This window comes from Pristis pectinata, chromosome 3, assembly GCF_009764475.1.
Source record: "Pristis pectinata isolate sPriPec2 chromosome 3, sPriPec2.1.pri, whole genome shotgun sequence".
NCBI classification, from domain to species: Eukaryota; Metazoa; Chordata; class Chondrichthyes; order Rhinopristiformes; family Pristidae; genus Pristis; species Pristis pectinata.
In genome coordinates this window covers 93,099,012-93,114,209 of record NC_067407.1, presented here as the reverse complement: position 1 = coordinate 93,114,209, position 15,198 = coordinate 93,099,012, and the positions used below count along the sequence as shown (strand labels likewise).

The 15,198-nt window shown below is 38.4% G+C and overlaps 1 protein-coding gene across 1 annotated transcript in view; it reads left to right on the top strand.

The window, feature by feature from the left end:
* The first annotated feature begins 8,588 nt into the window (after positions 1 to 8,588).
* The window catches only part of LOC127568612 (actin-related protein 2), a 33,196-nt gene continuing 26,586 nt past the window's right edge, over positions 8,589 to 15,198 (top strand). The window contains exons 1-2 of the mRNA XM_052012575.1: positions 8,589 to 8,911; positions 13,593 to 13,703. Coding sequence (XP_051868535.1) covers positions 8,864 to 8,911; positions 13,593 to 13,703 — 159 coding nt within the window. The 5' untranslated portion in view covers positions 8,589 to 8,863. The remainder of the gene's footprint in view (positions 8,912 to 13,592; positions 13,704 to 15,198) is intronic.

Below are 15,198 nucleotides of genomic sequence, written 5' to 3'. Positions count from 1 at the left end.
TGCAAAGACATAAAAATCTATAAATTATAAAAATAAATAGTGCAAAAAAAAAAGGAATAATGAGGTAGTGTTTATGGATTGTTCAGAAATCTGATGGTGGAGGGGAAGAAGCTGTCCCTGAATCATTGAGTTTGGGTCTTGAGGCTCCTGTACCTCCTCTCTGATGGCAGTAATGAGATGAGGGTATGTCCCAGATGGTGAGGGTCCTTATTGATAGATGCCGCCTTCTTAAGGCACCACCTCTTGAAGATGCCCTCGAAAGCGGGGAGGGTTGTGACGGAACTGGCTGAGTCTATAACCCTCTGTAGCCTCTTGCGATCCTGTGCATTGGAGGCTCCATACCAGGCTGTGATGCAACCAGTCAGGATTCTCTCCACTGTACATCTAGAAATTTATAAGAGTCTTTGGTGATATACCAAATCTCCTCAAACGCCTAACGAAATAGAGCCACTGGCATGCCTTCTTCGTGGACGCGTCAATGTGTTGGGCCCAGGATACATCCTCTAAGATGTTGACACCAGGAACTTGAAGCTGTTCACCCTTTCCACTGCTGATCCCTCAATGACGACTGGTGTGTGTTCTCCCGACTTCCCTTTCCTGAAGTCCACAATCAGTTCCTTGGTCTTGCTGACATTGAGTACGAGGTGGTTGTTGTGACACCACTCAACCAGCCAATCTATCTCACTCCTGTACGCCTCCTCGTCGCCATTTGAGATTCTACTAATAACAGTTGTTTTAACTTTTAAGTTGCTATTTCAGCTTCTAACTTAATCATTTGTGCATTTTCCATTCTTTATTTACTTCTCTGAATTTTTTAAGTTAATTAAAAATTGTGCATTTTGCTTCTGTGCAACTTTAAGAATTTTCTCATTGAGTTTGGCTTCTCACCTATTTTACCGTCAGGGATTCACTTAAACTGACAGCAGCAAGTGTTGAAATGGAAGTTTCTTAACACCAAGTTTGCAAGATATTTGTTGGGAGTTTCACTGCTGAGTACACTTTGTGGGCTGTAGAATCTTCAGAATATTTTTGTTTCACAACTCTGACTATTTTTCCACTTGGTACATTTTACTAAAGCACCTTGGTAGAGGAATAATAAAATGAAAGTTGTTTTTCTACTTGATTATAAAGTTTGGAAGAAGGTATGGGCGTGACTAAGTGCAAATCAAAAGGAAAACACAATTCTTCCCCCACCCCTCACCCCCACCCCAATCATTCACATGCACATTGCACATGTTCTTACTTTGGAAATAAAATTTTGAACAGACAAAACAGTTAATGGGCTATTCCTTGAGTTGTGACCTCAACAGTTATAGATTTCATTCCACTCAAATATTTCAAACTTTCTTCATAGCACATAATTCAAATCATACATTTTTGAGTTAATCAAAAAGTTTTCAAGTGTTCACTGTTCTGCATTTTTATAGTTATGAGTCATTAAAAAAAAATTAGGGCAACTTCCTGCGTGGTGGCCAAAGTGAGGATTTGAAAAAAAGTACTTCTCGGTGGATGAACTGTTTTCTGTCTTATTTGGGTATATGCTCTGAGAAGCATTTTCAACACAGTTATCTGCAGAGGGAGCTATCCTACTATTACCACCTATAGGTCCAATGGTACCTGCAACAAGAACAACAGAGAGGCTCAACCAACCTTCTGTCAATCTTTTGCAGTGTTGTGTTGTACTCAGAATTTTGCAATCAATAAATATTGAGAACCTTTGCTCTGATTAGTGTCTCTGCTATATGGTGTTCAGAGAAGATTGTAGAACTAATTTTCACTACCACCCACATTTGCCATGTCTTGGTTCATCACAGCACTGGACAAATTCATTTTTTTTTCCGATGTCTCCTCTCCCAGGTGGGCTGCATCCTTGCTTCTCCTTGGTACCTCTTGTCAGCAGCGTTGTGACCAAACTGGGCAATTTGAAAATTTGTGACCAAATTGAAAATTGTAACACTCCTAAAACATACTTCTATGCCACATTGCACATGAAATGTAGAAATATCGATATGCAATGCATTTGGTGCAAGAAAGAATTGTGGACTGGGTGTACGGGAAATTGTACACACAGCAAAGCACAAGATAACATTCAGAGGCATCCAGCTTGAGCAATGTCAACGGGATTACCGATCTTAACAGTCTGAAAAATGTAAGATCCTGTGTGATATGTGCCATTGATACATCCCATATAAAGATTTGGATGGAACATAGAAAGCAAATAGAACTTGGATCTCTGAGTGGCCTGATCAAAATGAGACGGTGAAAGAGAGCAATGAAATTCTTTGTGAAGACTGGCTGCAGCAAATCAATGCATCTATTCCACTAATTTGGTTTATATTTTCCAATTTAGTACTTTAGTCAGATTGGCTTCATATACATTCTTAGAAAATTTGGGCTGTTTTGTTAGGACAACAAAAATAATTGTTGATTTGACAGATATATTTCAAACTGAAGGAATGAGTCAGTCATAGGGAATTGACTTCTTCCTGTGGTTAACTGGTCTAGAACAAGGGAATAAAGTAATAAGATTGGAATTAGATTTGGAGCAGAAAGCAGAAAAAAGTTTTATACAGAATTGTCAGACTGTAGAACACCCTGTAAAATTTATGAGAGAGGTAGAGGCCATATTCATGTGTGGTTGAAGGCAGTGAGATAGGTATTCACAAGAGATGACTAATATTTGCGTGGTAGTGGACCTGATTGGGCTCAAAGACTTGCTTCTGTGATGTAATTGGTAATTCTTATACCTTTGAATCAAAAGATTGTAGGTTCTCAGCCAATGGTTGACTACATTATCTCAACTGCAACTTAATATTACATTCTCAAGTATGGCACCTTTCAGGTGAGCTATTAAAAGAGGTACTTTCCACTTGTTCAAAGTGACTCAAAGATCTCTTGGTGTATTTTGAAAAGAACATTTAATTTATGGGATAAAACATAGATTATCTTGACTCTTATTTAATTGCAGTTGGACAAATGTTTAGAAGTTAATTATTTAGGAATTTGCCACCAGTCACTCCTTCATGGTATATTGTGCCAATGGTTATGCTCCATATGAGCCCCCTACTTCATTTCATGATTGCCATATCCTAATTCATGATCTGAACCTGCATCTTTCATTTACTCCTGGATTTGTTTTCAACCATATTTTATTTTCTGTTCCAGTTTCCATCTTATTTTAAAACATTAATTAGGTGAAATGTTTCATCTTGGCATCAATGTGTAGAATTTGCATTGAGAAGAATATTCTGTTGCATGGAATCATTAACACTAACTGGTTACTTTGACTTATTGGGAATTACATTTCCCTTTGAATTATAAATATGATTAGGCACAATATTTGTTTTTGAAACGTAAGTTATGTTTGACGCATCTAATGAGAGTTTTTTCACAGCTATAACTGACATAAAGGGGGAACTGGTAGATATGATATATACAGATTTACAAAAGGCTTTTGATAACTTTTAAATGCAGCAACCTTTATGTGATAAGGCCTCATGGGATGGGGATAATATTAGCACTGAAAGAGAATCAGTTGAAGGACAAAAAAGTAGGTTCAGGCTGGAGGGTATTTAAGAATAGGTGCAATCAGGCACCAGTGACTGGAGGTCACCCTTTTTCAGTCCACAAGCACAGCTCTGCAGGCCAGGACCTGCACCATTCTACTTGTTCAATTAACTGTTAGTCCTGCTTATGTTGTCGAAGGTTCTATGTTCGAGTCTCACTCCAGGCTGCATAACTTGAGGAATGCTGCACTTTGTTCAATCCAAACCCATGTCAATCCTGAGAGGGGAACATAAGAAGTAGGAGGAGGAGTAGCTTGTGACCTCTCCTGCATGGTCCACCATTCAATAAAAGCATGGTTGATCTGATCTAGGCCTCAGCCCCACTTCCCTGTCCCCCACAATCCTTGATTCCTCTATAGTCTAAAAACTCTTCCATTTCAGCCTTTAATGCATTTACTAATTCAGCCTCCGCACTTCATTGTACAGAATTCCAAAGACTCACAACCGCTGTGCCCTAAATGAATGACCCCCTGTTCTGAAACTATGGCCCCAGTTCTAGATTCTTCCCCCCTCAATATGTGGAAATATCCTTTCAGCATTCACTCCATCAAGTCCCCTCAGAATCGTACATGATAATAAAAGCACCTCTCATTCTTCTAAACTGCAATCATTCCACAGCAATCCCTTCAGCCAAGGAAGCGACCTAGAGAAACATTTTCTGAATGGCCTCAGATGTAAATATATTCCTTCTTAACTCTACACAATAATCCCATATGGTTGCAGTAAGACTTCCCTACTTTCATACTCCATCCCTATTGCCAACATGTAGGCTATTATCTTTTGCCAATCTACTTGCTGTGGCTGCATTAAAGATCTGCTGGGGTGTAAAATTAAATACTGACCCAAACTTGGTCCACGTGAACCCAACCCATGCACTTAGAATTTTTTTTTACAGGTTGTCCTGTTATTAGGAAAGACATTATTAAACTGGAAAGAGTGCAGGGAAGATTTACAAGGATGCTGCCAGAAATCAAAGGACTGAATTATAGGGAGAGGTTGAGCAGACTAGGACTTTATTCCTTGCAACATAGGAGATTGAGGGGTGATCTTATAGAGGTATATAAAATCATGAGGGGTAGAGATAGGATGAATGCACATGATGTTTTCCCCAGGGAAGGGGAACTAAAGACAAAAGGACATACAGTAGGTTTAAGGTGAGAGGTGACACCTTACTCATTCCTAATAACCTGTCATAAATATTAGATATTGAGCCATCATGAAAAGGTTTCAAATTAGATATTACATCCAATAAATTTTTATCAGGACTCATAGGAAAAGAATGTAATTGAGATCGAAGGAAATCTCTAATTTGTAAATATCGAAAAAAATGAGTTTTTGGTAAATTATACTTGGTAGACAATTGTTCAAATGAAGAAAGGTTTCCTTCAACAAACAGATCCTGAAAGCAAGTGATACCTAATTTGTCCCACTCTTTAAAAACTACATCAGTCATAGAAGGTTTAAAAAAAAATTAGAAAAAATGGGACTGGACAAAGAAAAACTCAATAAACCAAAATATTTTCTGAATTGTAACCAGATCCTCAAAGCATGTTTAACTACTAAATTATCTGTTAATTTATTTAATGATATAGGGAGTGAAGAACCAAGCAGAGAAATAATAGAAAATGTTTTAACAGAGTTAGCTTCCGAAGAAACCCATACTGGACAAGCCTCTCAATTAATGTAATATAGCCAAAATGTAAGATTTCGTATATTGACTGCCCAGTAGTAGAATCTAAAGTTAGGTAAAGCTAAACCTCCGTTCTTTTTAAGCTTCTGAAGATGAACTTTATTTAGCCTAGGATGTTTATTATTCCATATGTAAGAAGATATAATTGAATCAAGAGAGTCAAAGAAAGACTTAGAAATAAAAACAGGTAAAGCCTGAAATAGATATATGAATTTAGGTAAAATATTCATTTTAATAACATTAATTCGGCCAATCAATGATATAGAAAGAGGTGACCAGCTTGATAAAACCCTTTTCACATAAAGCAATAAGGTGAGAAAATTTTCTTTAAATAAATGTTTATAATTTTTAGTATACCCCCAGGTAGGTAAAATGATTTCTTACAATTTTAAAGGGGATGTTAGTATCAAATGGTACCAGGTTATTTAGAGGGAAAAGTTCACTCTTGTGTAAGTTCAATTTATATCCTGAAAAATGACTAAAGAAAGTAAAGGAAGCATAGGAGGTAACAAGGCTTCAACATTAGATATAAAAAGTACTAAATCATCAGCATATAATGAAACTTTATCGTTGATGCCTCTTCTGGAGATACCAACAATATCTCTAGATTCTCGGAGAGAAATAGCCAAAGGTTCTAAGGCTAACTCAAAAAGCAAAGGGCTCAAAGGACATTCCTGTCTGGTTCCACGTTGAAGTTTGAAAGATTTAGAATTCTGAAAATTACTAAGAACTCGAGCAGAAGGGGATAGATAAAGTAATTTAATCCATTGGATAAAATCGGGCCCAAAGTTCAATTTCTCTAAAGTTTTAAATAAGTAATTCCATTCAATCCGATCAAAGGCCTTCTCAGCATCTAGAGATATCACACATTCCGATATTTCCTTAGAGGGAGGGTAGATAATGTTCAATAAATGATGAATATTAAAATGAGAATATCGGTTTTTAATAAAACCAGTCTGATCCTCAGATGTAATTGAAGGTAAAATATTTTCCAATCTATGAGCTAAAACTTTAGATAAAATTTTAACATCCACATTAAGTGACGAAATTGGTCTGTACGAAGCACATTCCGTTGGGTTCTTATTTTTCTTAAGAATAAGTGAAATAGAGGCTTCATAAAAAGATTGTGGTAATCTATCCAATTTAAAAGAATCTGAAAAAACAGCACATAAATGAGGTGTAAGCAAAGAGGAAAAGACCTTATAGAATTCTCCAGGAAATCCATCAGGACCCGGAGTCTTTCCAGAGTGTAAGGATCACACCACCTCGGTGATTTCCTCCTATGTAATAGATTGATCCAACTGTTTTTGGTTTTCAGTGGAAAGTATAGGAACGTTTAATTGGTCAAAGAAATTATTCATTATGGTATTATCTTTAGGAAAATTAGAACTATATAGTTTAAGATAGAATTCTCTAAAAGTATAATTTATTTCCAAAAGATCAGTTGTCCTCTCACCATTGGCTTTTGAAATTTCTTCGATTTGCCGTTTAGCTCTGGAGATTTTTAATTGGTTAGCCAGTAATTTACCTGTTTTATCTCCATGAGTGTAAAATTGACTTTTATCTTTTAAAAGTTGACTTTCAATTGGATATGTTAAAAGATCATATTTAGTTTTAATTTCAACTCGCCGTTTATATGAAGCCGGATCTGGATCCAAAACCTATTTTTGATCTAATAGTTTAAGTTGATGAAGCAATAATGGAGTGGCTTCTTTAATTGACATGTTTTGGAAGTGTCAGAGTCTTAAAAAATATTGGACAGAGGTCTTTCAAGCTTTTCCGGTACTTTTTAAAATAAATTTCAAACTTAATCCTTTGACTGCATTATTTGGAATCGTTAGTGAAAAAGATATAACTTTGAAGGCTTCTGATTTGCACATTCTGGCTTTTATTTCTCTTATAGCCAGGAGAGCTGTGTTGCTTAAATGGTAGGAAGTTACTCCTCCTACTCATGCTCAATGGTTACGGGATGTTATGTCATACCTGAATCTAGAGAAGATTCGTTGTTCAGTTTTTGAATCTAATGTAGACTTTCAAACCCTGTGGGAGCCTTTTTTGAATTATTTTCAAAATCTTTGATTTGGTGACTGAAACAGACATTGGCTGACATTGTTACGTTTTAAGGGTTTTTCCTTTTTTTTATCCAACAACTTCGGTTTTTGGTAGTGGGAGTAGATTTTTTTTATAATAAAATATTCCAATTTTTCCATTTATTAACTATTACATGTGACTATTAATTCAGAGTATTGTGATCTTAAGCATGATTTAACACAACGTATTCTGTACTATTTTTACTCTCTTTTTTGATGCATGTACTCTGTATTTTTTCTCATGGAATTAATAAAAAATATTGTAAAAGGTGAGAGGTGAAAGATTTAAAAGGGACCTGCTGGGCAACTTCTTCATGTAGAGGGTGGCGCGTATATGGAATGAGCTGCCAGAGAAAGTGGTTGTGACAGGTACAATAAAAACATTTAAAAGATATTTGGATAAGTGCACAGGTGGGAGCGGTTTAGAGGGATGTGAGCCAAACAGACACATGGGACTAGTACCATGGTTGGCATGGACAAGTTGGGCTGAAGGGCCTGTTTCCATGCTGTATTGCTCTATGACTCGACCTAACCATTGTACATAAAACAACCTTAACCATGCTATTCACATTACCAGTAATACTAATCATTCTGATCTGGATTAAATACTGAACCACCATGACACTGGACAGCCTGACCCAACCTGAATGTTTCATCAGAATATACATCTGACACACGCAATCAAGTCCTGTCAGACGTGAAGCAGATTGCAAGTTTTTAACCTGCACACCAGCTTTCGGTACTTCATGTATGGGGACACTCAGTTTCCTCCATACGCCCGCATTCTGTTATCTCTTTCTAGCTAAACAACCTTCTGATATTTATTCTTCCTACCGGTTCATATTTCCCCACATTACACTCCACCTGCCAAAATTTCGCCCACTGGCTCAACCCATCCACATTCCTTCGCAACCCTTTTTTTTGTGTGTCTTCGACCCCTCTTTGAAGGGTGTGACAGACGCCACTGCTGCAGTTCTGAAGCTTTCCTCATGAGCCCCGGTACGATCGCCTGCCCACTGCTGCAAACCATCCTTCGACGAAGTATTTCCCACTGCAATTGAAAGGCACTGCCTTCCCCACCTTAGCCATGACCATCCATTCCTCTCCTCTGATTGGACGCCCCAGTGAACGAAATCAAATAAATTCTTGACCTTTTACTTTTTAAGAATAGAGTGCAAGTGAAAAAAATCGTGTATATAATAATTAATCTTCAACAAATGACAGATTACATTACTCCTCCAGCTCCACCCAGTGTTGCCATGACAACTCTTTCCTGCCCTCTGTCCAAAGGCCGGTCGGCAAAGAACGACCACTTATCAATCAAATGACGCATTCCGGAGAGCGCGGCGTCTGATTGGACGTTCGAGGACCGGAAGTTCTGTGTCACGTGCGGAGGGGCGCCCAGTGCGCGGGAGCCAGCGATCGGCGGCGGTTTCCGGTGTGTGGAGGCGGGTCAGAGCCCGGCGGTGAGCGGGGGGTAAGAAGAAGCGAAGGGCGGCGACTGAGGCGATCGCACGATGGACAGTCAAGGCAGGAAAGTGGTGGTGTGTGACAACGGCACCGGGGTAGGTTGTTCAACTTGCTCTTTATCCCAGAGAGCGTTGTGAAAGAAAGAAGGAAGGAAGGAGGCGGCAGTGGCGGGGGCCAAGGCCTGCGGTGCGTTCCCCTCGGCGACTGCCGAGCTGCGGTGCCCACAATGCCCGCACCCTGCTCCGAACATGGGAGGGTGGGAGGCTGAGCCTCTCTGGGATACCTCACTTACCCCCCCCCCCCCCCCCCCCCCCGGTGCAGCGCAAATCGGCTCACTGTCTTCGACACGAAAAATTATCTCGCCCTTACATCGCCGCTTCCTCTTCTCGCCTCAGCCGCTCTCTGTGGTCGTGAGTTCCACATTTTCCGCAGCTTCTGAGCAGACAAGTTTCCGACTTCCCCTCTAATAAGTAATTTAATAAGCTGCTTATCAGGTCAACTCTGATCAGATCAGAAGAGAATCAGGTCTTTTTTTTATTCCTTGGGAAAGAGCTCCTGTGTTTTACTTTCTTGAAAGCGGTACCTTTTCGGACCTGGCACAAAGGCAAGATACTGCTCTGTGTAGTCAAAAGATCCGGCAGTATCTGTAAAGAGTGAAAGAGTGTTATTGTTTCTGGTTGATCTTTAATCAAAATTGGTATTAGAAATATTTAATCTCTCTTGCTTTTCACACCGTCACTCGAAAAAGGTTAAATTTTGTGGCTTAGCGGGACAAATCAAATGGCGTTTTTAAAATGCTGAGATAAGTATGATGGTTTCCCTTCAGTGTTGTGTCATTCAGTAGATAAAGAAAGAAGGTTGTAAGCAGTCCTGTTTTGTCTTATCTTTTATCTGCCTTTGTAGAAAAATGGCTGTTGTCTCTATGTAGCTTTGACCGGAGTGAAGTATTAATGTATTTGTGATGATCAGTGTTTAATGTACATTAGCTATCTGTTAAATGCTTTTGCAGTGTGTAGTAAGATATTATAAAGTTTGTATCCTGAAAATGGTTTTGAAAACTTCAGCAGAATTTGTGATTTATCAACTTGACTTTTGCCTTCAGAATGCATTGTCCATGAAAATATTTGGTCTGTGTAAAGTGAGTTTCCATTCTGATTCAACTAGCTAGTATGAAGGAAGAGGAGTGTCATATTACTTGGAATATACAAGTCTAAGTGGGGTACAGTTAAAATTATGGTTCTTGGAGTACAAATACACCAGTTGCTAAAAACTGCACCACACACTTTTAAAAAAAAAATGTGGATACTTGTAGTTTATTTCTAGTGGGATAGAATTGAAAACCTTTATCAAACTTTGATTAGATCACACAATTCTGTTTGCCGCAATAGTAAGTGCATTGGATGGGGATACATATGAGAAAAGATAGGGACTTCACACTTGAGAAAAGCTGAGGATAGACTTAAAGTTTAAAATTGAAGTGTTTTGGTTTGAGTCAATGCAGAGACTGTTTCCACTTGTGAAGAACATGAGGAATAACAGGAATAGACCACTTGGCCCCTCAAGCCTGCAGCCATCATAAAATAGTCACCGATAGGGTATTCAGAAGAACCTTTATTCAGAGTGGTGAGAATGTGGAACTCGCCACTTGAGGAAGTGGTTGAAATGCAAAGTATAAATTCATTAAGATGAGGCTGAGCAAGCATATGAGGGGAAAAGGAATAGCACATTACTGATTCAGAAATGGGAAGAGAGTCAAATGGAGCATAAATGGCAATGTGGTCTAGTTGGGCTGAATGGTCTATTTATATGTTGTACATCTGATGTAATTTGACCTGTTACTTCGGGGAGTTCTGAAAAAAAATGGTTTCGAAACCTGGTAGTTGTATGATATTTGGCAGGGAACGTTATTATTACTTAATGTACTTGTTTGTAACAAATAAATTGATGCACAAGCTACGTTTAATTAATGGAATAGACAGGTTTATACAGCTGCTTATGTTTTTAAAAACTCCTTGCTGTGTTAATGTACACTATTGAGGAAAATGCTCTGCAAGCACCAACTAACAGGAAAAGAGTGTACTAGCCCCAAGCCGCATTCTTATAAGTGGTTCTGAACTGATACCACAGACTACGTGATCTAAGGTATGTGCATATAAAGGCGGAAGTGTTGTCTAAAAGTGTTATTTATCTACTGATTAGTGCTTTTGGTGAAGGGGGAGAAAGCTCCATAAATGGATGAGTACATCACTAAACTGTGTAGATCAGGATGTCACCAGTCTGATCCACATGGCTTGGCTTGTAGACATTCCACAGTGAACACTCCACTGAACTTGTTAATGTGAAAACATTGTGAGATAGTTTACTTTGACTTTCCATGTTCATGCATGCTTGAGGGAATCCTGCATTTCCCTGCAAAATCTCGCCCATTATGACATGAAGAGATTTGTTAGAGCATGCCAGAACACAAGCATTTTGCAAACAAAGATTTGACCGTGTAGATAGATCCTGGTAAAATTGCGGTGGTATTTGCCCTGCCTTTCAAATATGATACAAGTTGGAAAAAGTCTGAAATTTTTAACTGTCAATGCCTGGTGTGTTTATATTTCAATGTGCTTGCATGTCTACATAGGGGTGTTGTGAATTTGAATGTTGTGCTCAGTTTGCAAGTTAAGTTCCTTTTTTTTGGTCATGTAGTTGGCAACAGCAGATTTCCTCTCTCAACACTGATCTGCAGTTCACTTACAAGAAAATATGTTCATCTTCCACAAGGTTTATTTTACTTTCATTGGAAATCAAGGTTGTAAATAAGATGTAATTTTGGGGTTATTTGTTAGGAAATGGAGCAATTACACTTTCAGAATTGGGTTTATTATCACTGACATGTGTCATGAAATTTGTTTTGTGGCAGCAGTACAGTGTAAGACATAAAAATTACTATAAGTTACAAAAATAAATAGTGCAAAAGAGAAAAAATGAGGTGGTGTTCATGGACCGTTCAGAAATCTGATGCCGAAGCTGTTGTTCCTGAAATGTTGAGAGAGTCTTCAGGCTCCCATACCTCCTCCCCAATGGTAGTAACATGAAGAGGGCATGTCCCAGGTGGTGAGGGTCCTTGATGATTGATGCTGCTCTCTTGAGGCACTGCCTCTTGAAGATATCATCTGTGGCAGGGAGGGTTGTGTCTGTGATGGAGTTGGCTGAGTCTCAACCCTCTGCAGCCTCTTTTGATCCTACACATTGGAGCCTTCATACCAGGTGCTGATGCAACAGGTCAGAATGCTCTCCACTGTACATCTGTAGAAATTTGCAAGAGTCTTTGGTGGCATACCAAATCTCCTCAAACTCCCAATGAAGTAGAGCCGCTGGTGTGTCTTCGTGATTGCATCAATGTGTTGGGCCCAACATAGGTCCTCAGATGTTGACGACCAGGAACTTGAAGCTGCTCACCCTTTCCACAGCTGACCCCTTAATGAAGACTGATGTGTGTTCCCCGACTTCCCCTTCCTGAAGTCCATAATCAATTCCTTGGTCTTGCTGACGTTGAGTGTGAGGTTGTTGCAATAGCACTCAACCAGCTGATATATCTCACTCCTGTATGCCTCTTCATCGGCATCTGAGATTCTGCCAACAGCAGTTATCGTCAGTGAATTTATAAATGGCATTTGAGCCATGCCTAGCCACACAGTCATGAGTGTAGAGAGAGTAGAGCAGTGGGCGAAATGACACTTTACTGTGATTCTGTACTTGCATCCACGGTGTACAGTATGCATCTAGTATTATCCTTGGCAATCTGGTTTTTGAATGAATCCAAAGGGAATAATTCAAATTGCTGATATTTTAATAGCTTGGACGCTGAAGGATGCAAGGAGAGGCATAAAGGGTTATGTTGCAAGTGTTGTTAAGAGTAATGGATTTTACAATCAAGTAATACTATATATACATGCTGAAATTTTCAGTGAAATGATGGACCAGAGGTTTCAGTCATCAAGACTGTACACAAATTGTTGTTATCACTGTGCTGCAGCAGCACCTTTTTCTTTTTTTTAATAAAAAAATCATTCTCATAGATTTCACTTGGGCACATGGGGAGGTATTAAGGCAGATGACCTAAGTGTTAGGTCATAATTTCACCCATGACAAGATTTAAAGAAGAAAAATTCACATGTAGGAAGGGAATTCCAGAGCTTGGGCCCAGGCATTGAGGGCACTAATTGTGCAAGAATTAGGTGATTGTGTATTTCAAAGGCTTTAAATTGGATACAGAGATACAGTATAAATGGTTATGGTGAGATTTGAAAACCAGGAGACATGATCTTTAAGTTCTGGGAACACTGGCTAGTTGTCAGGGGCTTGGACTCGGTTATCTTTTTAATCCAACCTCAGAAATCTCCCGAGGACCTCACAGTTTTAACCTTTCCACCACTGACAGCCCTGCATGCAAGGTCTAGGTTTGTATTGCTTGTATTTTAGGTAATGGTTATCAAAGTTAATACAGATCACTGATAGTATGAGAAGTGGATTTACTCCTGTCATATGCAAGCTGCATATGCATAGTGTGTGTATTTGAGAATTTGTTTTGTTGATCTGTGTAGTACATTGATGAAAAGCAAAGCTGCCAATCTTCAAATTAATCTGTTTAACAGATCAGGTGAAGCATGAATATTTTCAAATCTAGCTAAATGCATAATTTGTGAGACTGCTTAAACTTTATATTCTGTTTTTATGGTTACTTAACTGCAAACTTAATCTGTTCCTTTTTCTCTCCACATTGTACAGTTTGTGAAGTGTGGCTATGCTGGCTCCAACTTTCCAGAGCACATCTTTCCAGCGCTGGTGGGCCGTCCCATCATCCGTTCCACTGCCAAAGTTGGGAATATTGAGATCAAGGTACTGCTATGGAAATGTTTTGATTTGCTAATTTAGTACGGATACATCTTTCTTAACTGTTCATCACATGATGGTAAATGCATTTATTGGCTTCTGACATGTATTTAGATTTTTGTTTGTATAGCAGATTTCAAGGAAATCTTGTCTTTCCTTAATTTAATAGTAGCAAGTAATTTACAAAGCAATTCCTTACTGACAATGTTTTGTAATTAAAGTTCTGTGATCTGTACAGATTTTATATAAAATTATCAACTGCCTTAGTTCAAGTTCAATACTCTCAGATTTAAAAACCATTACATACAATGAACTATAGAAGTGTCATAACAGTTATTTCAAATTCATGTATTGGGAAAGGATTAGTGACCCAAAGCACAGTGTAGTCTTAGTTGTTCTAGAAGAGATTCAAAATTTTCTTGCCTATTAGCTCCTTTCAGTCTGCTCCCTATGCTCCTGATATTTTTGTCCGTGGTCATATATTCATTTTACCTGGAGTGTCAGCAGCCAGTCTACATCATTGTCAGTGAAGTTATTTGTTGGGGAATGCATTAGAGCAGTTGAGAAGGTACTTGATTTTAATATCATTCCATAGTTTATGCTACAGTTAAGTATATAATTATTTATACTATCTATTGTTGATAATTTGTTGATAGGTAAAATGGAGAAAGGTGTTGAGTAATTAATACTGTGGATTAAACCAGATGCGACTTTTCATGCCTTTTTATCAAAGGCATTTATGTAGAAGATATTTTGGAAGCATTGGTTTTTGCAAAAGGAACTGATTTCTGATTGGCTCAGTGGAGAAGGGGCAACTATTTTATCAGGTATTTGAACTGATGCCAGTTTTAAATATTCAGCTCACTAATGCCAGATTATGCTTTACTACTTGTAAGTGTAATCTGGGAATTCCATAGCAGCTAATACAAAATAGAACTCATCTTAATTTGCTAGGAATTCAAATCAAAAATTGACTTTTAGTGTTATGGCTTTGGCATTTTTCGATGTTTTGCTTTTCACATGACTAAAAATTGGCATTCGTAGCAACAGCTAATCAAATGACATTTTATTGTTGCATATCCCAAGCCAGTAAAGGGACCGATAAGAAGAATAAGATGGGTAAATTTTTGGGAGGGAGAAATCAAAATGGGTGTAGCCTACTCATGGATGGATGGATAGAAAAGAATGGTGGAAGGATGAAATGAACAGTAGGGGAGTATTTATACTGGATGTAGTAATAAACTAATTGGTGTGATGTAGGCTTTAAAATGGCGTTACTAAGCAAGCTACAAATGTAAAGACTGAGGTGGATTAAAATGCCTTCGAATAACCAACTGTACAAGGATTAAGCAGTTTAATTGAACCACAGTTATTATTTTTAACATGGACATGAGAGTCAACCAATTGGCTTGCCTGTGAGCTTTAGGGAAATATGCATTACCCCATTTGAAAGTTTTCAATAGTTATGCAAATTAAAAATCAGCAAGGTGTGATGTTTTGG